The sequence below is a fragment of the Lissotriton helveticus genome, chromosome 7 (genome assembly GCF_964261635.1).
Source record: "Lissotriton helveticus chromosome 7, aLisHel1.1, whole genome shotgun sequence".
In the NCBI taxonomy this organism is placed as follows: domain Eukaryota; kingdom Metazoa; phylum Chordata; class Amphibia; order Caudata; family Salamandridae; genus Lissotriton; species Lissotriton helveticus.
In genome coordinates this window covers 293,637,987-293,663,268 of record NC_136068.1, presented here as the reverse complement: position 1 = coordinate 293,663,268, position 25,282 = coordinate 293,637,987, and the positions used below count along the sequence as shown (strand labels likewise).

Genomic DNA, 25,282 nt, shown 5'->3' with positions numbered 1-25,282 from the left:
AATGTTATAAGCATTCTTAGAAAGTTGAAAAATTCAATAATTTAATCATGTTGATTATTCCTAAAATTACTCCTGTGCTACCCTAATACCACAACACTAGCAAGAGTTTTGTGGGAGTACCATTCTGCCAGACCCAGGTGGAATAATCTAACCCCATATCTTGGTGTAATGACTCGGGAAGTCGGCCTCGGTGCATTAACAAATGCACTCCATTTCAGTGTGCAAGCTCACTTACCTCTGTGTGTCGGGCCTGCAGAGCTGCAACTTATTCACAGCTCTCTACAGCATCCGTGATAACTCCTGCATGAAGCGCCTCTCACCTGAAATCAAAATGGACGTTGTTTAAATAATAAAACAGCAGCCATATCTCATTCTCCAATAAACAAAGAAAAACATATTTACTTAGTCTAGCCATAAGACTTGTCTCCTAAGAGCAAAAGATAAAGCATGGACATTGCGTTCTAGTATGTATCCCTGAAACTAACAGTGCGGACCTCAGAACAACATGAGGTATAACAAATAGCAATAGCAGTAAGTTTGTGTAAAAAGCATTGTTTTTGCTATGAACACTTGAATAGCATAAGCAGATTCAAAGCCCATAAAAAAAATGGAAATTAAAAAAAAACATATTCTAAAAAAACAAGCATTTGCAATGCAATAGGTCTCGCATTAGGAAAGTTTGAGCTATTGGTATTGTAAATGGCAAAGTTTTTATTTATGTTTTTTTTTTTAAATAGCTAAATTAATAGCTTCGTCATTTACAATGCCAATAGTTATAACTTTCGCAAATGTGATACCTATAGCATTTGTAATGCAATATGTTTTGTATTTACAAACCGCGAGGGGACAAAAAAAAGCTCCGGACCACCGCCTCCTCCCAGGCCTTCAAAAGGGACCTCAAAGTTCTCCTCCAGAGACACCTCCAAAAGTAATTCACGTCTTCTTGCTATTTGTGAGGAAGACTTCCCACTACTGATAATTTCTACTTTCCATGACCATGGAAGTGCCTTCCCAGTGTATGCCTGTGATTGGAGGGTCTGCCTTTTTGCAGTATTTTCCATGTACTGGTGTTCGGTGCCCTTTTGTAACATGCACACACCACTCTGCCCTTGCAACACACGGCTGCTACCTCTCACATGTCTTTACCTTTGATACTTGCACAAGTGCCACCTTGCCCATGTAACGCTTGTTCCTGAGCCTGAGTGTCTAGCACTTATTGCAGGACTATACCTCTAATTATACTCTGTTTTCTCTTATAACTGCACACTTGTCACTTTCATTTCCTCTTGTGCACTTTTGACTACCTCATGTATTTTGGTTGCTCACGATTGTCACTATTAGCTTTACTACCTCATGTATTTTGGTTGCTCACAATTTTTACTCAAGTATTTTGTTTGCTCACGGTTGTCACTATTACCTTTACTACCTCATGTATTTTTGGTTGTTCATAGTTTTTACTACCTCATGTATTTTGTTTGCTCACAATTGTCACTATTACCTTATGTAAGTAACGTATGTTTTTGCAACCTGTTCTTTTGTAATGTTTCACATTATGTTTCATTTCTGTTCCTAATGTGAAGCGATCTGACGCCTTCGGGTAAAGTCCGTCCGCTATATAAAAATGCATAAATACATAAATAAATAAATACCGCCTTCGGGTAAAGTCCGCGCTATATAAAAATGCATAAATACATAAATACCGCCTTCGGGTAAAGTCCGCGCTATATAAAAATGCATAAATAAATAAATATCGCATATCAAACATCCTCGTCACTCTGCCGGCCTGCGACCAGGAAGTCAGGCAGGCCGGCGCGACAACCGGAAACAGGAAGTAGGAGGGCGGGAGCCTACCCCGCCTCCCACGGAAGAGCCGCGATTGGAGCCGTGTTTGGAGCACCGGGGCAGGCAGGAGCCTACCCTGCGCCCCGGTGCCGAAGGAGGGAAGAAGAGTCCTGCTGCCGGGCCCTGCAGCTGAGGAGAGCCGCCGCACGAAGGAAGCCGGTGAGTGGGTTGCTGAGCTGCGGGGGGAGCATGTGTGTGTGCGCGCGGGCGTGCGGGGTATGCGTGTGTGTGTGTGTGTGCATGTGTCTTGGAGTGCGTGTGTGTGACTGTGGGGGAGGGGGTGTGTGTGTGAGCGAGTGTCTGTGTGTGCGTGCGTGCATGCAGAGGGGTGGGGGCTGCCTGTGTGAGCAAGGGCTGTGAGTTACTCTGCGCATGCGCGGGTCAGACGCGCGCTCCCGCGGTGAAAACTGCAAAGGAAAAGCGCGTGTCAGATTGGTGTCCACATTCATAAATACGGGCAGCATTAGGTCTGAAGCAAACACTGTCAATGCTCACGCATTGAGAGTACGTCTGCTCGACCTAAAAAGGAAATGAATTCCAAAAATGCCAATTTATGAGACTAAGAGGCATCTAAAGAGGAGGACAGCATCACGGAAGTGTCCACAACATTCATGTCCAGAGTGTTGTTAGTGCTCAGGAGGGAACCTGCAGACATCACATCAAAGGAGTAACTATTATAAATGGCAGCAGCGGAACAATACAACCAGCACTGAAAGCCCCACGGTATGTGGTCAGTAAATGAACTTATCATGTGCTACTACAGACAACACTTCTGCTGCAAAGAAGTGCAATCATAGACATTCTCTGAGGACAATGCGATATATAACACCCAACACATGTCTGGAGCACAGCATACAGCAAGTCATATTAAAATGATTCCATTCTGTAGTCAGAAATTGTATTAAAAACATTGATTTATTTAACATAAAATACGTTTTTTTCTTGATACACAACTCATACAAACAATTGTTGGGGACTATAAAAATAAAGAAAAAGAGTGAAATTTGAAGAATACAAATGCAATCATAGTATTTCCAATGCACTTTACATAGAGGAAATACAGATGTCAAGAATATTTTGTTTAATCCGAGCACAGCCAACACATGATTCTTCTTATCCAAGACTTCCTCAGGGCTGCAAAAGAAGAAAGACATATGTATCAAGTCATGGACACAAAGTCATAGGAGGAAAAGTCCAAGAAAAAATTGGAAAAGCTGACCATCATAAACAAAAAACAGCACAATATACCAATGTGTGAAAAAAGTGCTATTAAAATTGACGGTAGACCCTGTAACCAACAACGTATGAATGGCGAACCAAAAATAAGTGTACCAACAAGAAGAAACAGAATACAAGGAAAAAATAAATATCTTTGAATTGAAAACACCAATCATCAATGAGTAAACAAAGAAAGAAATCATGAATTACTATACGTTTAAAAACCTATATGTTTATAAGTGTTGCTAATATGATAGTCATATAGCAATTTAGCCATTCATCTGTTAAAACGTATTCATAAAGGCCTGAAGAGGAAGATCAAAATGATGAAGATAGTCATCATCAACCCCTTCAGCAGATGCCATTGGCAAAGGCAACGACTAGTAGGCATTGAAGCAGCATCATCTAACAATAAAGCTGATGTGATGACGAAGGATGCCAAGCAAATTTATATCTGGAGGTTGCAACAACTGCGTAGCAACGCATAAGTTGAACCCAACTGTAATGAGCACTGTAAACAGCAAAATATAGGATGCACTCTCTGAAACCATATGGCCTGGAAGGACTGAAACCAGTTATTCACTTCCAGTACCACAAATTCTCCAAAATACTTTATCATGTGTTAATGACACAGAAGGATGTGTGCTAGTTCCATATACAGTTAGCCTCATTGTAGTACATCCATTTTGGTGTAACAGAAATAGAAGCAATGCACCAAAAAGGAGCAATAATAACATTGGACTGCCTCCAAAAATGCTTGCGAAAAAGGAGTGCAGGACGGAATGATCCAAACTAAAGTCAGACCCAATCACTTTAAAAAGGTGTGTCACTCCAGCTATGTTAGATGCATTAAAAATAAGGTGCACACCTCATCGAAATGCTGTGGCAATTTGAGTTCATAAAAGAGATTGCACTTCTGACGAGAAACGCGCTACGTGGAAATCAAATGTTTCTTAGGCAGATGGAAGAGATACATCTGTTTGAAATAGCAAGGCTTTCAGTCTACTCAACCTATCAAAGCAAATAGCATCCACGGGGACGCTGGGCCACAAAGTAGCTTCTGTAGTAGTATCAATGGGAATGTTAATTATAACACGTACGAAGCACACACATGCAGGGAGCTGCGTCTGAATTTGCCCCCTTAATGAAAACTCGTGCTTTCCGAAAAATGAGGAAGCTGGTCTGGGACGGAAATTGAGCAGCTGGGACCGAGAGCGGAGGATCGATGCTGCTCTTTTTTAACAGCTGCAGCACTTACCTGAGTATACGCCGGAATCGATGAAGGAAGTGGAGTTGGAAAAATAAAGAGACCGATGCCAATCCACCTGTCCCTTTAATGGCCATTGCACTCACGGCAGTCTTCGTTCTTGCCGCAGAACAATGACGTCACTTCCGGCGCTCCGGATTTGCGTAGGCTTTTGCTAGAGGAATCCACCGGCTTCCGGGGTGAGAGAGCTACTCTCCATTGAGGATCTGCGGTTCGAGTCCCAGCCAGCCGGCAGACTGATGGTTTACAGTAGGTGATTTTGGCAATGTGTTCGAGGCAGCTGTGCTTTTTAAAAATGTATTTTAGTATTGTGATGGAGTGAATTCGGCAGTCACCATGACGACAAAGTTTGTTTTCCTTTGCAAGACCTATTCCTCGGGCCATGAGCAGGTCTGTCCGCAGTTGTTTAAAGAGTCCAACAATCGGATTCCACTAAACTATGTGTTTATGGAAATACCCTATGAAGGAAGTGCAGCCTGGGGGTACAGAAAGTATCATATCACAGCAGCGCCTCCCGCATTCATAAAAAGTTTGGAGGTTTGTAGGGCTTTTGGATTTTAGGGCGTAGATGGTCATTTTAGGGTTGAGGGTGGGTTTGTGTTTTGGGGGGCCAGGTGTAATTTAAGGGTTTAGAGCATGTTTGGGGTGCGAGGGTTAATTTTAGGGTTTAGGGTGTGTTTGTGTTTGGTGTGCAAGGGTTAATTTGGGGGTTCAGGGTGTGTTTGGGTTTTGGGGTGCAAGGGTTAATTTGGGGGTTCAGGTTGTGTTTTTTGGTTTTGGGGTGCCAGGGTTAGTGTTCGTGTTTAGGGTGTGTTTGGGTTTTAGGGTACAAGGGTTAATATTAGGGTTTAGGGTGGGTTTGGTGTGCAAGGTTTAATTTGGGGGTTCAGGGTGTGTTTGGGTTCTGGGGTGCCAGGGTTAATTTTAGGGTTTAGGGTGTGTTTGGGGTGCAAGGGTTAATTTGGGGGTTCAGGGTGTGTTTGGGTTTTGGGGTGCCAGGGTTACTTTTAGGGTTTAGGGTGTGTTTGGGGTGCAAGGGTTAATATTGGGGTTCAGGGTGTGTTTGGGTTTTGGGGTGCAAGGGTTAATTTGGGGGTCAGGGTGTGTTTGGGTTTTGGGGTGCCAGGGTTAATTTTAGGGTTTAGGGTGTGTTTGGGTTTGGGGTGCAAGGGTTAATTTGGGGGTTCAGGGTGTGTTTGGGTTTTGGGGTGTCAAGGCAAAACCACGACATCAACCCCTCCCAGGACCTCTGCGACAAGCTCGGATATCAGTGGGTACTTTACATAGATGTATTCTGGCAGACTCTCCATATTCAAAATCAAAATATTCAAAGTCTGACAGAAAACATCTATGTGGGATTAAAAATCTGAAAAAACAGGGAGGAGCTTCGCACGCAACCAAGATGGTCACGTGAGCACAGGGCTCCCGAGACCCACGTAGCCTCCCGAATATATCCTGTCACTGATCCTGTTCGCTGTTGACATCTTCGTGTGGATGAACCACAGGATAAGCGAATACTGAAATTTATTTCCCGATCGGACCACGGAGACTGGAGTTGTGGCGCCTGAAAGTTTGCGACCTTCGCCTCTTGGATCCCCGGCGCCCGAGTTGGCACGGTGCCCAGGGCGCAGTTGAACAACAACGGCCTGAGGCAGCTGAGGCGGCCGGTCTGGTTCCACTTTCACTTTAGTTTTCATCATCTGGGTCGGAGCCCGGGCCCCAGGACACCTCAATCGCTTCGGAAGCTTGTATCCTGAGCGTTACTTGGGCGTGTCGAACTATATTCGGAGTTTTGGACTTGGACTGCACCATAAACTGCCTTTTTGTCTATTTTTGTTCCTTCGCCTGAGGGCCATTTTGGACTTTCGCTTTCTCGGCTCTATGCTGCTCTAGCATCTTGGTCGACTTCCCCTACAGCTGTGTGCTGTCTACCGTTTTTTGGGTGGCCTGCTTGTGTCCCTCCCCCCCCCCATCTCTTGATTTTGATAATACCTGTATTGTCACGAAATGGCGAACAAATCGGAGGGGGACAAACAGAGGTTGAAAACCACCAGACGGGGTGGCTATACCCAAACTGTGATGGATCGCTACGCTCAGGTTAAGGGGTCGCCCAGTGGACCTAGTCGATCGTTGGAGGAAGCGGGGGGTTCATCGACTCCGGCGACGGAACCGACTTTGCAGGATGTGATGGCTGCCATCGATGGCATCAAGTCTTCCATCGGAAAGCAAATGGAGACCCTTGCTCATAAGCTGGATACAGTGGCGATCAACGTTAATTTGATCCGTACGGACCTAACAAAAACCAACGAAAAGGTCAAATCTTTGGACATAAAAACGTCGAGCTTAACCGATGATGTCGTCGACCCGCAGACCGAAGTCCGTAACCTGAAATCCTCCAATGACTTTGCTATCCGTCGTCTGGAGGATTTTGAAGGGAGGGCTCGGCGGAACAATGTCCGCATAATTGGTGTTCCGGAACAGGCGGAGGAACAAGCGGCTGACCTTTTTGTTGAGGACCTTATTATCAAACATCTAGCCCCCAAGGGACTGAGCGAGTTTTTTGCTGTGGAACGAGCTCAAAGGATCCCGGGTGGCAGATGGAAGGTGGGAGCCCCGCCGAGGCCTATGATAGCACGGATCTTCAATTTTCGGGACAGAGATGCCATCCTACAGGCCTCGAGGGCGGGTGGACCCTTGAAGTTTGAAAACTCCTATCAGCTTCTACCCGGACTTCACGCAGGCGGTTCAGAAACAGAGGCTCAGTTTTCTGGGAGTAAAAAGAAGACTTTGAGATATGGGACTCAAATACGCCATGCTTTTCCCGGCCAAGCTGAGGATTGAATACAACGAACGGGTTCACTTTTTTGATAAGCCCGAGGTGGTAGCCGACTGGTTGGACACTCTGCCAGCCCGACAGGAACCAGAGAGTCAGCCTGGTGGAGCAGAGGGAGGACTTGGGATGCAGGAATGAGTGCAGTTTGTCCGGTTTCCGCGGACATTTGTGGGATTGCTACTGTGATGGATCCAATTAATGATATGTATCTGATTGTGGGTTGAACGGGGGGTTGCGGGAATATCGGTGGGTCTTTCTCCTCCTCCGCTTTACTTCTCGTAGTTTAGTTTAGATGTGGGGGCGACAGGCACACTGCGAGTTGGGGTGGCTCTTTAGTCGTATGCAGGGGGGTGGGGGGTGTTGTAATGGGTTGTTTTACTGGGGGTGGGGGGGTGTTTGATTTCTGGTTACTGTTTTCGCAAGGCGCTCTATTGCTGGACTTTCTTATCGATTTCTCTTGGAATGTTAACGGGCTGGGGGACAAGATTAAGCCTGGGGTGGTACTGCAGCTCCTGAAACGTCACTCCCCTGATGTTGTTCTATTGCAGGAGACCCACTTGGTAGGGAACACATGTCATGCCATGAACAGGAAGGGGTATCATCTAGTTGCCCATGCCGGGTTCTCCTCTGTATCTAGGGGTGTTGGAATTCTTGTTAAGAACGCTTTCCCACTTGAAATAGACTCCACGGTCCTTGATGATAGGGGACGCTATGCTGCTATTTCGGGACGGTGGGAGGGCCGCACGCTTTCCCTGGTCTCTGTGTATGTACCTCCTGGCCTACAATCCAATACCTTTGCTGATTTGGGACGGGTTCTGCTAGATCTCCCCGGGGGTCTCTGATAATTGGTGGGGATTTCAACGCTGTGGTTTCCGGTTTGCTCGATAGACACCCCCCTAGGGATCTACCGAGGGAGCTTGGATGGCTGCCTGACTTCATGGACACTCTGGGCCTGGTCGACTGTTGGAGATTGCTTCACTCTGATCAGCGGCAGTATACGTTTCACTCGGGCGCCCATGGTAGCCTCTCTAGGATTGATTGTGTTGTTGCCGGCTGCACAGGCGTTTTGTATTAAAGAGATCAGGCATATGGCCCGGGGTATTTCCGATCACTCCCCACTGTGGCTTCGGTTGGAATTAACATCGGGTGCCGAGGGACGGCTAGCCCCGATCAAACCTTGGTATCTTCGCAATCCCAAGACCCGCAGTGAACTTGTAAAGGCTTTGGATCACTATTTTCGGGAGAATGAAGGTTCGGTTTCCTCCGCGGTCTCCTTGTGGGAAGCGTTTAAGGCGGTTTTCAGGGGTCAAGCTCTATCATTGATTGCTGGGGTCAAGAAGCAGAAAGAGGAAGAAGTGGTAAAGATAGAGACTGAGATCGCTGACTTGGAACTAGCGCTAGAGCGGGAGGTGACCTGTTCTGGATTGCATGTTCTGCAATTGAAGCAACTGGAATATAAGATGTTGGTGACGGAGGCTGCGAAGGCTCTTAGTCGGGAACAACAGGGGCGTCTTTATGATGTTGGAGACAAGGCAGGCAAGTTGATAGCATGGTTAGATAGAAAGGATAGAGCGAGTCGGGTGGTACCGGAGATTGCGACAGTGAGTGGAGCTGTTGTGACAGACCCACAAGAGATAGTGGCGTGTTTTGCGGATCATTTTCATACTGTGTACTCTTCCGTGTCTGATAGGCCGGAGGAGGACTTGTGTTTATTATTACGAGATATTGCCCTACCGTGTCTCTCTGTGGAACAGGGAACTTATGTATGGTACAATTACTGCCGATGAGGTGGCGTTAGCTATGGGTTCCCTGCGTTCCGGTAAAGCGATGGATCCCAATGGTCTGCCGATAGAATTGTACAAGCTCCGGCCTGACAAGATTGCTCCATATTTAAGGGACATGTTCCTAGAGTCCCGGGACCGTGGTTTTCTCCCAGTGACCAAAGATTGGCGAAGATAGTTGTAATACACAAGTTGTTAAATGCAGAGCCTAAAATTCTGGCCAAGCTACTGGCTAAAAGACTGATCAAAACCATTAGTGCTCTAATCCCTCCGGATCAGTCTGGTTTTATCCCGCATAGAAACACAGCTTCGAACCATCGGCGTCTGCACAGAGTCCTCGCGAGGGCCGCGACGCTGCGTGAGCCGGCCATTGTGGCATCTTTGGACGCCACTATGGCGTTCGATACTGTGGAATGGCCGTATTTGTGGGCGGTTCTGGCTAAATTCGGGTTTGGACCAGATTTTATTGGTTGGATTCGGCTTCTTTACGTGGACCCACTCGCACAGATTGTGGTTAATGGTCGTGTTTCGGCTCCGTTTTGTCTCGGTCGTGGTACCCGTCAGGGTTGCCCACTCTCCCCCCTTTTGTTCGCTCTGGCCTTGGAGCCCATCGCTGCCTGGATCCGTTGGGAGCCCTCCATGAGGGGTATTTACTGTCTCCGGAATACGAAGATCGCATCTTCCTATATGCAGATGACATCCTGCTTTACTTAACTACCCCTAGGAAATCTTTGATAGTTTTGTGTGACGTTTTGACTTCCTTCCTTCGGGAAAAACTCGGGCTTGATTATCAACTGGGCTAAATCCTATCTTTACGTCCTCTGTGGTGATACTCCAGTTTTGCCGCGTAACTGTCCCATTCAGATAGTGCAGGAGGGGTTTAAATATCTTGGTATTTATGTTTCGTTGGACCCTCGGGTCCGATATGAGCAAAACCTTCTCCCTCCCTTGAATCGGTTGAAGCGAGATGTTGCGAGCTGGCGGAAGCTTCCGCTTTCCCTGCTTGGGCGAGCGGCCCTTTTCAAGATGATGTCTCTTCCTCGTTTTTTGTATACCATTCAGAATACACTTGACATAGTTCCTGCTAGTTACTTTCGGATAGTTGAGGGTCTACAGAGGGAACTGCTGTGGGACGGCAGGCCCCGTATCGCGATTGCCAAATTGACACTCCCGTGGTACGACGGGGTATGGCTCTTCCCGGCATCAAAAGGTACTATTGGGCATCGCAGTTAGGGGCCATCAACCATGGTATGTATGGCCCGAGTAAAACCCTGGTTTCGCCATGGATCGGTGGTTACTTCCCGGGGGCAAGTATTAGAGGGCGCTATATTCTAAGTCGGTGATATGGTCTTTGTCGGGTCCGACGAGGGCAGCCGTTCGGGTCAGGCAGGATGCCACCAGTGCGTTAGGTTGGAAAGATCGCTTTACCTTGGCTACCCCGCTTTTCGGGTCTGATAGGTTCTGCAAATTGTGGAACACCAAGGGGTTCGACAAGTGGGATCTAATATCTAATAGGCATTAATAAGGTGGGAGACCTCTGGGTCAAGGGACAGGTAAAGTCGTTTTCGGCCCTGCAGGTTGAGTTTGAATTGGGTGGGTCTGAATATTTCCGCTATGCTCAGGTTCGTCATGCTTTAACTTCGGTCTTCCCGATTGGGGAGGAGATACCGGAATCTACCCCACTAGAGGACCGAGTGTTGGATGGTCATTTACTGGATAGTACCATCTCCCTGGTGTATATAAAATTGATCAATCACAGGGCGGACCTACTGTTGAAATTGCGAGATCAATGGACCCGTGATGGCCTTGAGCTTGATGATGACTGGCAGTCCGCGATCTCCTCCCCCAAGGAGGTCGCGATTCCGGCAGGGCTCAGATTAGTTCAGCTGAAAATATTACATAGAGTATATGTCACGGGTCCCCGTTTGGTTCGCATGGGCTTTTCTGAAGAGGGTCTTTGTCAACGGGATTGCGGGCAGCTGGGTAAGTTTCTCCACATTATCTGGGAATGCAGGGAAGTCTCTGTTTATTGGGGGAGGGTTCACAAGGTTATTCAGGAAGTCACGGGGGTGGCTCTCTTGCCAGAAGCCAGGCGCTGCTTGTTAAATGTCTGGGAGCCCACTGACCATAACGTTGCTCAAACTCAGTGGGTGACCCTAGGGGCTATGATCGCCAAACGTAATATCGCACAATTATGGGGATCCCAGAGGCCCCCTACCCTCGAGGTTTGGATGGAAAACCTGGATTGGTGCATGTTTAGGGAAAAAACTGTATACCTGGCTCGGGGTCGTCCCCAGAAATGGCACAAAATATGGGGTCCTTGGAACCGATATAGGGTGACAACCAATGACGCCTGCCCTTGATGTCCCGCTTTCCCCCTGACCCCATATTCCTTCTTGATTGCTTTAAGGTTTCTGATTCTCCCTCCTCTCCTCCCCCGTCACTGTATTGATTATTTCATTGTTGATCTAATGATGTACCTGCCTTTGCACAGTCTATGCACTTAATGTAATGTGTTGCTGCCTTGCTTGTTCTTTCTAATAAAAAGAAATATAAAAAAAAAAATCTGAAAAAACAATATGTTTGGGTTTGCTATAAGTTACCATCTTGTAATCAATTTATAATGGTGCAATTGCGCAAAAGGAAAGAGTTTTGTAATAAAAACGTGACGGGGTATATGCGGATGCCTCAATCTTTGATGGGGTATCTGTGCCTACCAAGTCGTGTGTCGAAATAGAATGTAAAATGGTGTTCAAAGATTCTTCCTGTCTTGGTGCAGTAGATGCTTATGTTGTTCATTAAATGGTTTTTATATATTATTATATATATGTTTTTAAATGTTTTTACAGCCCTGACGAAGTTCTTTGTAAGAACGAAACGTGTTGGCTCCCCAATGAAATGTATATGAATAAAGAAGATTAAAAGAAAACGTTAAAATCATATCCACATTGGATGGACATTTCTTAATCCATTTGTTCTTTGGTTACTTATGTGAGGTGGTGCAATCCACAGTGGGTTGAAGATTTGATTTGGATCATTGAGATTGTCCCTTGGGGACAACCGGGGCAGTGGAAGTGCACACCACGGGAGCTAGGAGCTCCTAGTTCAAGTCTTATTTTGGGAGGGTGAGCGTGTTACCATATGAGAGGTGCGTCACACACAACTTGGTTGTGTGTAGTGTTGTGTTGTTTAATTGTTGGGTTGATCGGCGGGCACTTGTCTTCTGTGTTTCCTGGTCACCCCTGAGTGGCATAGACTCTGTCCCCTCTGCTTGCAGGTACTTCTAATCTTGAATCCACCTTTGGGTTTCACCAGACACTTTCACATTCTCATGCAGCGGTATCTTCCTGAAGTCCGCCATTGAGTTTGACGGCGGTTTTCGAAGCCACTTCACACCTATGCACCAGGCTTCCCTGGTATAGGTATCCTGGTTCCTAGTATATCCAGAGGTGGGGTGGCTCTCCAACCTTCTTTCTTGTTTCTTCAGGGTCCACTGGGAAGGGTCCTTTACCCCTTTACTTGTATTGAGTACGCAGTTATGTTCCCACACTACACACCACCTCCGTGGGGTTCCTAGATACTCACCGTGGGTGGATCCTTGGGTCCGCGGCACTTCTACGTCTCCTGGGTACAGTCTTACCTTGAGTCAGGGTTCGCATACTACTATTTTAGTGTATGGTTTGGTCTCCCCCTGGCGAACACTGTGTATTTGTGCTACTTAGTGAGTGTCATATAATAAATACATATTTTTATAAATACACTTGTGTGGTTCTTTTCACTTAATCTCTACCAATACGATTATGGTCTGGTAAAACAAGCTGCTTTACACTCCTTCTGGACTACGCCCGAAGGCTGCTCTCCACACCTACCACTTAGAGAGCTTTTTAAGGTTGTCTAAGACCACTAAAATCACCATAAGGGTTGTCTGGATTGGTGCAGGGTGCTCACTTACGTAAGTGTGCACCATATTCTAAGCCATCTTCTAAAACAGAGCTTGAGCCTTTATGAATAACTCTTTCACTTTTCCAAACACCCTTTCTAAATCTTCCGCCCAATTAAACACCCGGACCTTCCTAAGTAAGGTACGTAATGGTTCAACCGTTTGAGCATAATTAGGCAAAAACCTGGCATAGTACTCTGCCAACCCAAGAAACGAGCGGTGATTATCCTTATCCGTGGGTTCTTTAGCATCGCTAATTGCTCTAACAGAAAACGTGGCTTTTATGCCAGCATCCGACACAGTGTGCCCGAAGTGTTCCAACTCCTTCACAGCAAACTTGCATTTGTCTGCCCTGATTGTCATATGTTGCCTCTTTAAAATAGATAGCACTTCCCTGGATATTACGTTATGTTCCTCCAAGGACTCTGCATATATCAGGATATCATTTAGATATGCTTGTACCCCCCCTGGTCCCCAGAAACATTGTGTCCATAAGTTTCTGGAACACTCTGGCTGCTGAAACCAGACCAAATGGGAGTCTCAGAAACTTATAGGCAGCAAAGAAAGTCACAAACTTAGTCAAATCCTGAGATTCAGCCGTCAATGACACTTGATGATATGCTGATCTCAAATCGAAATGGGAAAACCACTTGGCCACTGAGCAAGGAGCTGTACTGTTCCCATGAGGCACAGGGTCAAGACTGATTTGCATATAGCTGGGTCTGAACTGAGGTGGCTAAGTGAGCTAAAGAATGATGATGGATTTAACCCAGATCTGTGACTGGGGGTTATTGTCTGAAAAGTTTCAGCGCTGCGTCTTTCATCTCCTTGTGTTAGCTTTGTTCGCCCTAGGTTAGCAGCCTGGGAGACAAAATATCAAGGGAATGCCAAGACCTACCCAGACTAGGTATAATAACAATTGGTCCTTTGCTATACGCTGACGACGCGGTCTTGCTAGCCCGCATCCCAATAGGCCTGCAGAAAATCGTGACAAGATTTGCCTCTTATATGTCAAGCCTGGATCTCCATGTTAACATCAGTAAAACCTTTGTAATGAAATGCAGTAAGCCCAGTGTGAAGTGCCACAACATTTTACTAATATAAAAAAACTCAATCTATAATTATTTTTTCTACCTGGGAATTGTTTTTAATAATAGGAGCCTATGGTCAAAATACATTAATTGTAGAAAACTGCTTATTGCCAAAGCCATTGGTGCCTTGATTAATTTTTCAGGAAGTTAGGAAAGTGCCCTAACGAGGACTTGCTGATAATATAAAGCTAAATGTATTTCAGTTGCGCTTTATGGAGCTGACATTTGGGGATATATAGAGCCCCTTCAGCAAGCCGAGAAAAGGTTTTTGAGATTTTTATTAGCCGTCCCAAATGCTACGGCTACGTACATTTGCCACACTGAATTAGGGCTGTCATACCTGTCCGACCTTATTAGAATCCAGCCAATCTTATTCTGGCATATGGTCTGGACAGGTGTTACTACCGGCCTCAATCGGGACGTGATCAAAGATTGTCTGAATTTGCAACGGGCACAACGTATTCCCTGGCTCGCCTATGTCAAAATTTTATGCATGAACTTGATCGCTCAGAATATTTTACTAACCCCGATACCCTGTCTCTTATTTCTAGGAAGGACCTCAAGGCTCTTTGTGTTAACCACCTTGAGATGATCGGATTGTCATCTAATATCATGAAAATCTCAGAGTGAATTCATTGCTCTTGACTCAGCCAGGAATCCAACCCTACTTATTAACAACCCATAGAAATTTTGACAGGATGTTATTGAAACACCTACGTCTTGACAATTTCCATATCCTGGTAACTTTCCCTCAGGTAAATGACTGGTCACATGCTATTTGTTTATGCCCCTGTGACGAATCATCTGCACAGTCCACAATTCACACACTATTTTTCTGTAAGTTTTTTACTTTACTTAGGAAAAGATGGATCCTTCCTGGTTTGAAACTGCAAGATCTGAGACAATGTCAACCCGCTTTTCTTATGCTGCAATTCCTAGATGATGACATTATTAATGACCATATTGGAAAATATTTGAAAGGTGTGATAAGAACAAGGAAATATATGCAAGGCCCATCTTCTGTTTATGTGACCGTGGTTTCTTATCTAGATTACGGCTATACTTCAATCTGTTTTTAGTCCTTGCCTTGCGTAAACTGTAGATAGCTGCTCACCTTTTAATATATTTTCCATAATTTTTAACGATGACATTTTATTATATGTCTGTTAAACCGTGATTACATGAACTAATTTTCTTATGCTTATTGTTATGTTTTCTGCTTTTATGATTTGACGTTTTTTAAATCGAATAAAGCGTATCTTGACTTGACTTGGTCAGATCTATGCAGGGGTGCACTCCATGAAGCAGTCTGTTTTGACTTTCTATCTGCATTGCATGGCCAGAGGCAGTCTGGCAATCTATTTCTTCAGAACGTTTTTGAGCTGTGACCTGAAAGTTAAACATTCATTGGCAAAGACAATCTGCCTCGCTTGCCTTCACATACAAGCTAGATTCTCATTGCCAATGCTTGTTTAAAATAGTTGCTTCTGTAAAGCCCTGTGTGTGTTTGAACTGTATTTGTTTTTCATACCTATCCGAAAAGCAGCGGTGTGTATCGGCATAATGAAGGCGTGTAACAAAAGGGACCAGCGAAAGCCCTTTCCCAGGATCACACACTTTCGCCACAACCATACATACGCTTTTACGTTTTATAAAAAGCCCATGTGCAAAGCTGCGCTCGATCCCCTTGAAGCCTGATTGATGCATGTGGCACTCCTTGTAACTGTGTCAGAGTTCCCGCAGACCTGTAGCCTTCAGGTAGCCACACCTCTAAGGTGGGCTGCCAGTCTCCACACACAAAGAAAAGGGTTTTGCCATATTGGGAGTAGGCAGTATATTGCATTTTGTGATAGCTAGATGGCACACATAGCAGGACATCATTAGGTGGGAGGGGACTTGGTAGCCCATTGGGTAGTAGTCTATCAATCAATATTTTACTTTGATTGTAATCAGCAATCATAAAAGTACAGTAACAACGATCATAAAAGTATGGCCACATCACTTAATATAATTTCATATAATAAATTCAATATGGATTTGGTCTTAAGCATAGGCATGATACACAGCTATTAAGAATCTCGAGACTTACCAGCAAACAGTACAATTATTTTAAAATTGTAGGTATAAGAGAGCAGGTCTCACTTGGTTAAAATCCCTATGTACAAGTAATTGGCGAATATACTTTTGTCGCAAATTGGCCCATTTAGGACAAATTAATACTATATGCAAAGTGTCCAGTGCGGATAACTCATCACATGAACATATGGGAGGGTCTTGTGTCTTATGCCAGTCTGCTACAAGTTGCAGAAACATGTTCAAATGAAAATATGTTAAAAATCTACTGTGGTTAACAAGCATATCCAATGTTAAATAAAATTCATTTTTATCAAGTGATTTTACCATGGCATAGTATATACAGCAAAGTTTACGCTGTGATTCTAGCATTCTTGCTTCTTGGGTAAACTTATAAAAAGCTCTCTTGACTCCTGCAATATCTGATTTGTACATTTGCTCTGGCTAGTTAAAAACAAGCGAAAGGCCCAGATTTGACAGGGTAGATTTTATATTGCTCAGCCATGGTATACACAAACTATAGTTCAAATTCAAACAATCTCTTAATATTAATCTGTTAAAGTCCAGTTCTCTTTTAGCCCATATAGAGCACCATAAAAGTATAGAGCGCAAGCGTATACAGTCATCTATATAACCTGCCCCTAACTCTTCATGTGGTATTTCTGCAGGGACATTCTCTGGGATTCGTAACCATTTCCTTAGATGTGCCCCGCTCTACCCTACTCAATCAAACCCCAACCTACCCTACTTTACTCTGCCTCAATCTACCCTTCCCCACTCTACCCCAATCTACCCCACTCCAGTCTATCTCAATCTGCCTCACTCCAATCTACCTCCCTTCACTCCAATCTACCCCGCTCTATCCCATTGTACCCAATTCCAATCTACCCCACCCCACTCTATCCCAGTCTACCAGACTCCACTTTACCCCAATCTACCCCACTCCTCTCTACCACAATCGACAACACTCCAGTCTACCCCAATTTGCCCCACTCTACCCCACTCCACTTCACTCTGCCCCAATTGACACCACTCCAATCTACCCCATTTTATCCCACTCCAATCTATCCCTCTCCACTCTACCCCATTTACTCAACTCTCCCCTACTCCACTCTTCCCTAATCTATCCCACTCCAGTCCACCCCATTCTACCCCACTACAGTCTACTCTACTACAGTCTACCCCACTACATTCTACCCTCCTGTACTCTACTCCAATCTACCCCATGCCTTTCACAATCTAGCCCACTCTACCCCACCACACTATACCCCTACCCAGTCTACCCCAACCTACTCTACTCAACCCTACCCCATTCTACCCCTCTACTCAACCCCACTCTACTCCACCCCTCTACCACAATCAACCCCACTCCACTTTACCCCAATCTACCCTAGTGCACTCCACGCCAATCTACCCCACTCCAATCTACCACACTTCACCTCACCCCACTCCGCTCTATTTAAATCAACACCCCACTCGACTCCAGTGTACTCCCCTATAATCTACCCCACTCTACCCCAGTCTATCGCACTCTACTCCACTCCAGCCAAATGTACACCACTCCAATCTATCTTACTCTAATCCACCCAGCCCTATCCACCCCAGCCCGCTCCACCCCACTCCATTCTAATGCACCCCACCATACCTGAACCCAATTAACTTTTAGTCAACTGCAGCCACATTGGTGTACAATATGGCTAAAACACGTCGTCAAAGCCAATAGCTCTAGCATAGGCAAGATCTATTGGCTTTGCCATGGTTATTTAAGCTCCTCTTCTAAAAAAAACATGGAGGTTTATCTTCCACCCAAGTCGAATTTTTACGATTAGCCCCCAAATGGCGGAAGAAAATGACTGTTATGATGATTCAGGATATGATGGAGTCCTGCCACTCCCTACCTTCTCTCCTCCGCGGGGGGCACATGCAGGGTCAGCGCTGCACCCGGTAGGCACAGCAGCCAAATATCAGGTAAGTCAGGCGCGAATGGAAGCGAAGAGTGCACCGCTTAGATCTGGTGCAGCCTCACAAAATATCCACTATGTCCTCCAAGCACTGTTTGACTTATAGCACAGTCGCTATGGCAGCTGTTCCAGACTATCGCCCTGCTTCTCACACTGCCTCGCTAAAGAGTCCAGGAGCAATTGGCCACTTCAGGAGATCACTGTTTTGGATGCAATAATCAATGCACCCAGATCGGATTTACAGCGCCTAGCAGCATTAAGCTGTGTATGCAGAGCCAGAAGCAGCCATTTCTCGGAGCCCCCGCGCTTCTTGATTATGGCCAGGGACTGCCGGAGGATCCCCACCCTTCCGTTAACCAACATTATTAACAGGACATGAGAGGGATTTCTTTGGTAGGCGGGGAACTTTCGACCCCCCGGCCGTATTTATCAAAACATACAAAATAAATCAAAAATTGAAATAAACAATATTTACACAATCACGCAGAAATTGTTTACAATTGATATATACAGATATCAGATGGCTAACCTTAACATACTTCTAGTACAAGGTATTTCCTATCCGAGACTAACATATCAATCACATACAATATTTATTTTCTGCGTACCTATTTGGGCCTACGGCAAGGTCAATAACTGGTGTCAGATTGTTACCAAATCACGCCCTCCTGAAGGAGTGCGCATGCGCAGAGGGCCCGTTTACCGGGAGGGTACTTCCGCCCCCTGGTTACCCCCGTACGCCCGATTAACCACGCCCTTCTGTCGAAGTGCGCATGCGCAGAGGGCCCGCTTACCGTGAGGGTACTTCCGCCCCCTGGTTACCCCCGTACGCCCTATTATCTCCATTAACAAGCATTTGCAATGCAATAGGTCTCGCATTAATTAAGTTTGAGCTATTGGCATTGCGAAATATTGCAACACCAATTGCAACAAAAGTCTATAAATTGTAGGCCAAAAAAATGTGTATTTATTTTTGTAGCAATAGTGGCATTCTGCCCTTTAGAAGAATATGTTTAAAAGTAAAGTGTGCCATACTGCGATTGCTACAATAGTTAATTGTGGATGCGTTAACAATTGATGTGTGCACTGATGGCTGGTGGAAGTGTGCACTGCCGGCTGGTGGAAGTGTGCACTAACGGCTGGTGGTGTGTGTGCCTGGTGGAAGCGTGCACTAACGGCTGGTGGTGTGTGTGTGCCTGGTGAAAGCGTGCACGGACGGCTGGTGGTGTGTGTGTGCCTGGTGAAAGTGTGCACGGACGGCTGGTGGTGTGTGTTTGCCTGGTGAAAGCGTGCACTGACGTCTGGTGGTGTGTGCCTGGTGGAAGCGTGCACTGACTGCTGGTGATGTTTGTGCCCAGTGAAAGCGTGCATTGATGGCTGGTGGTGTTTGTGCCCGTTGAAAGCGTGCACTGATGGTATGGTTATGTGTGTGGTTATGTGTGTGGTTATGTGTGTGGTTGTGTGTGTGTGGTTGTGTGTGTGTGGTTGTGTGTGTGTGGTGGTGTGTGTGTGGTGTGTGGCTGTGTGTGTGGTTGTGTATGTGGTTGTGTGTGTGGTTGGGTGTAGTTGTGGTTGTAGTTGTGTGTGGTTGTGGTTGTGTGTGGTTGTAGTTGTGTGTGGTTGTAGTTGTGTGTGGCGTGTTTGTGGTTGTGTGGGTGGTTGTGTGTGGTTGTGTGTGTGCTAGTGGCTGTGTGTGTCTGTGTGTATGGTTGAGTGTGTGGTTGTATGCTTGTGTGTGGTTGGGTATGGTTGTGTGTGATTGTGTGTGGTTGTGGTTGTGTGTGTGGTTTTGCGTGTGGCTGTGGTTGTTTGTGAGGTTGTGGTCGTGTGTGTGTGAGGCTGTGTGTGAGGCTGTGTGTGTGGTTGTGTGTGTGTGTGTGTGTGTGTGTGTATGGGTGTGTGTGTGGTTGTGTGTCAGGCTAACTCAGCCATTCATCCTTTTGAGGTCGATAACTGGGTTTTCTTAAATTGGTTAACAGTAACCCCTGTTGTTTACAGCACTTAGGAACGGTAAAAAAAACTGCAGTTTGAAGCGGTTTTAAACAAACGTTATTATGTTCCTTGAGACGGCCTTCAAATGCTTGAAGGCTGATGAAGTATTTCTGAAGGTGCCTTGCAGGCGACGGGAGAGCTTCATCTTTTTTTCCTTGGCAGGTGAAGTTCGCAGAGGTCACTCTTGAGGAATAGAATACCTGATCTTACTGCTAGAGTAGAATGGATGCCCTGCATTCAGTGTGCTGCAAACTCTTCACTGCTAAGGCAGGCCTACAGCAAGGCAGTCATGTAAAAGAGGTTGGGGCCGCAGCTAAAAAATAACATGTTAATTGTACGCATGTCTCACCGCCTTTGAGGGTTTACATACGGACACTCATCAAATCAAATAGGGCTTTTTATAGCGCAATCTACCCATTTTGTAACTCCGCATGCGCCTCCAGTGCAGCGTAGTTCAAACAGCTTGAGTTTGCAGCACCTTTAATTATGTTTTTATTTCCAATTTTATATAGCGCATACAAGATCAAAAAGGGTTTCTGAGCGCTTTACACATGAACATTTACTACTGCATGCAAGCAGCTTCTATGCGAACAGTTACCAAGGTTATAAGGTAAATAACAATTTACATAGTTAAATATGAGCTTCACACACATGATGCTTTCTGGACACTTGATAGCTTTGCAAGTGCATATGAGTTAATAGAACACTTCCCATGAGAGAAAGTTTAACACGTGCCTATCTAGAGGTACAGTTTTCTTTCCATTTGTTTTTAATTAAAAACGAATCAGTCAAACCTTTAAAATGACACTTTATACTCAGGAACCTCTGAATTTGTAATGAAAGGGAGTGGACAAATAGCCAACCAAGCTTTACAAAGGGAAACGCACTGTACTGTACCTTCGAGCTGGCAGACTGACCTTCCAGCGCCACGGACACTTCTTTCGTAGTTAATGAGCCAGTTCCTTTGGCGTGCCCAGAACATCAAAGCGGCCCACAAGGGGAGAAAGGAGGTGTGAGTGCAATCCGAGGTGACAATAAGGGCCGCGAGACGCGCTCTGTGGAGGGGGAGGGGCGAGCAAGACAGAGGAGGGGCGAGCCAGCGATGTGGAGGAAGAGTGCAGTTACAATTCAGAATGAATATCGCAACTGGCCAGTATGAGACCAATCATGGAATTACAAACTAAAAAGTAATTAAATCAAAGCACCTGAAACCTTTGATAATGAGCGCAAGTGCCTACTCATATTTCATGGCACAGAACAAGTTATGGCTTTCTTTTGTACCAAGAGCCAAACCGAATACATTTGCAAATACCCTTAAAAGAATACAGTTAGGAAGCAGGACTCCATTCCTTTTTCATGACACTGACAAAAGAACCAGTCTCAAAGTTAGAAATGCCAGTTACTGCAGAAGCGCGTTTAATAATTGTTACGTCCATTAAGCTGGGTATTCATTAACACAGAAGTAAAAGGTTTCCCAATGTCCCAAGAAAATAATTTCCATGTACATAAATAAGTGATACCAGCAGACAAATGTGATACGTGTCAACTTCTAGTCGATGCCACTCTACAGGTTAACTAACTGTATTAGTTGTAATACCAATGCGCATGCATAAATGTCCAACAACTGTAAATTTAAAATAATGAACTTAGGCAGCACAGGTACAACATATAAAAGACGGCGCCAAACATACGTTTAGAGTAGGTGAAATTATATAGCGCAAACGTGGTTTTATTTGTTTAAGTAAAAGATGGTGGAGCGAATGAAAGCACCATGCAAACTGTGTGGGATTCCAAATCGCCAATAAAACAAGCAGAGTAGACTGGTGGCACAGAGAGTGCACATAGGGTGGACGGGAATATGGTGATGCAGCAGTAAGGGGGTCAGTCAGGGACCAGGAAACGCACAGGGGGGGCTCGCAGGAAACATCATGGCAGTTAAAAGAGGAGGACAGCGGAGGAAGGTGATGGCAAGGGGACACACTGCAATAAGCAGTTGGCGGGGCGGGGCAGCAGAGGGGAGGTTGAAATCAATGGCTAAAGAAACAGGGGAGACGGAGAAACGTAACCACAATGGAGAGGAGCACGGGCGGACGATGAGGTGGGGGGGGAACTATGAGGCTACCAAGTCGGAGGGGGTGGGGGCGCATCAAACCTCGAATCACTCAGCTAAACTTTTCGGTGCCATTTTGGGTGAACAGCTATCAGTGGAGACATGTGACCTATAATACCTGCCCACATGGACAGTGAACACACACAACAGCCTTCTATTGTTAACTTTACAAATAAATTGAAGACGTGGCTGATTCATTAGTCCTTGGGTGTTATGCAAAAGCGCACGGATAACCCTCGGATTAAGGTGCCATATAAGTCTATACACTGTGGGGCACAAGGAAAGATCAAAAGTGAGACATTGGGAACAAGAAGTGCAGAAGTTGGATAATCGCCTTGTGGAAGAAGGGAAAGCGATGACCGGCAGGTACAAACTGACAGTGAAAAGGTGGGAGGCTGAAAGGGGCATGGGGCCACAGAGGGAGGAAGAACTAAGGGCTGCAGGGACAACGAGACTGAGCGACTTCAACATGACAGACAAAACTGTGTCAGCGAGCAAAGCAGGCAGGCACTGAGGAAACCGATCTGGACGGGAGGGATGGGGTAGAGAAACTAACAACAAAGGTCGCTAGACAGTGGGCAATTATATAGGGAGACATAGGATGGTGGGCATTTCAGGCGGCACAAGAAAGGACGGAAAGTGGCAAGTATCCGAACGGGCCTGTTCTAGATTCCTTTACAAAATAGTGTACAGTAAATAGATGCGAATGTGGCTGACGGATTAGTTGAGTCTAGAAACACGAAGTATAGTAAACTGAAAGAAAGGCAGGGGTCAGCAGAGGACGCGGTGCTGAAGGGATGAAAAACAAATGGTGCCATGTCATGAGAGCAACCTTCAGCCAGTGCAGGCCAGAAGGCAAATCATATCAAAGCAAGCATACTTTAAAGGCTGGGGAATACAATGCCATGAGGTAATGGAAAATGTGAAACTGCAAAACCCAGGCTACAGGTGATGTTGGGTAGAAAGAAAGGCAGCAATGGCAGAATGTGTGTACATGCCACTGAACTTGGTGCAATATACTGAAAATACAGAAGATGAAACAAGGAAGAGGGAAAGAAAGGATGGAGGCTGACGGGCCAAAATAAGGAAAGGAAAGAACGAAGGAAGAAAGGGAGCAGGGTGAACAACAGAAGGAAGGACATTGAGGAGAAACGTAGCCGCAGACTCTTTGGACATTAGGAAAAGGCATGCTGAAGGGCGAGGGAGGCGAGGGAGGGAGGAGAAATGCGAGAAACGTGTGAAGCAGGGGGCGGGGGTAGCGGATACCTTTGAAGTGAGATAAGCTTCACTTCAAAGGCTTGTTGGCACAGCGCACGCTGGGGGATGACTGTGGGAGGGAGGCTGGTGTCTGTGCACGCGCTTTTTATGGCAATGCACATGCGCATTGAGCGAGCTTTTCACGGGCACTGCATGGAATCGCCCGATCTCGGTAAGCTCTGTTTAAGCCCCTTTATATCTCGCTCCGCTCAATGCGCATGCGCATTGATAGGTCACAAGACCTAAAAAGGGGGCCCTTGCATCTCTGCACTGTTTACTGGCATCATTGTGCACATGTGGGGTGGCCAAGCAGCCTAAGAAAGCGTGACTCTCCCCTCCCCCGCACCCATGTACCCAACAGGCTGTACCTGCCCCTGGAGTTCTAGGAGAGACCACTTGTCCCTCCCTTTGGGCATCCCCATTCTAGAATGGCGCCGCCCCCTAAGGACCTTAAATTAACTGCTCACCAATCGTGACCTTACTGCCTGACCAAGGAATAGCAATAAATACGACGATTGATGACCTGAAAACGGGAGAAAGTTCTAAGGAACAAAACGTATTATTCAGACACTCTTGTCATCCATAAACACTTGTGTATCAGAATTGTGGAAACCTTCATAACACACAATTACAATCATCTGCTTCAGGGGATGGTGGGTGGGAAAATAATTACAGCCTCCTAGAGGCTGGCAGGGCAGGCCGTGGCGCGCAGGAGTCAAAGAGGCTGACTCCCGCACTGCACCGCCTTTTAACCCTTCGTCGGCCAGGCCGGATCTAACCGGCCTGGCCTTTCTTCCCTTCGTGACCCGGAAGTGACTCAATCACTTCTGGGTCACCAGGGAACCCGGGGCGGGTGGGGGCCGGTACGCCCTGCCATAACTGCGGCAGGGCCGATGTCGGCCCGCCTTTCCTTATGGCCAGGGACTGCCGGAGGACCCCCACCCTTCCGTTAACCAACATTAACAGGACATGAGAGGGATTTCTTTGGAAGGCGGGGGATCTTTCGACCCCCCCCTGGCCGTATTTATCAAAACATACAAAATAAATTAAAAATTGAAATTAACAATATTTACACAATTACTCAGAAAATGTTTACAATTGATATATACAGATATCAGATGGCTAACCTTAACATACTTCTAGTACAAGGTATTTCCTATGCCGAGACTAACATATCAATCACATACAATATTTATTTTCTGCGTTCCTATTTGGGCCTACGGCAAGGTCAATAACTGGTGTCAGATCCTTACTAAATCACGCCCTCCTGAAGGAGTGCGCATGTGCAGAGGGCCCGTTTACCGGGAGGGTACTTCTCCCCCCGGTTACCCCCGTACGCCTGACTAACCACGCCCTTCTGTCGAAGTGTGCATGCGCAGAGGGCCCGATTACCGTGAGGGTACTTCCACCCTCCCGGTTCCCCCCTTACACCCTATTAACTTCATTAAAAAGGGGGCCCTTGCATCTCGGCGCCGTTTACTGGCGTCATTGTGCACGTGCGGGGTGGCCAAGCAGCCTAGAGAAAGCATGACTCTCCCCGCACCCATGTACCCAACAGGCTGTACCTGCCCCTGGAGTTCTAGGAGAGACCACTTGTCCCTGGCTTTGGGCGACCCCATTCGAGAATGGCGCCCCCCCTAAGGACTTTAAATTAACTGATCACCAATCATGACCTTACCGCCACAGGCCAGCATAGTTGACTGACTATCTGGCCCTCCCTACCCTCCTAAACTGAAAGGTCATGCCCTGCCTCAAAAAATCCCCCTAGCCAAGCCATTATATTTTTTAGACCAACTATCAGGTCCTACCAACTCACTGCAAGGTCATGCTATGTCCCTATCTGCGCCTAACTAGGCAAGAAGATCCCCTGCAACTGCTTCATCCCCCAGTGCGAACAAATGGACATCGTCTTCTTAG

At 46.1% G+C, this 25,282-nt stretch overlaps 1 protein-coding gene across 2 annotated transcripts in view; it reads left to right on the top strand.

Annotated features, from left to right (window-relative positions):
• Nucleotides 1-4,460: 4,460 nt before the first annotated feature.
• Nucleotides 4,461-25,282, top strand: part of CDK5RAP1 (CDK5RAP1 mitochondrial tRNA methylthiotransferase) — a 236,214-nt gene continuing 215,392 nt past the window's right edge. The window contains exons 1-2 of one of the 2 annotated variants that reach the window (XM_078652079.1): nt 4,461-4,576; nt 14,524-14,727. In XM_078652079.1, the coding sequence (XP_078508205.1) occupies nt 14,671-14,727 (57 nt within the window). In that variant the 5' untranslated portion in view covers nt 4,461-4,576; nt 14,524-14,670. The remainder of the gene's footprint in view (nt 4,577-14,523; nt 14,728-25,282) is intronic. The other variant, XM_078652080.1, reaches the window with a different exon arrangement.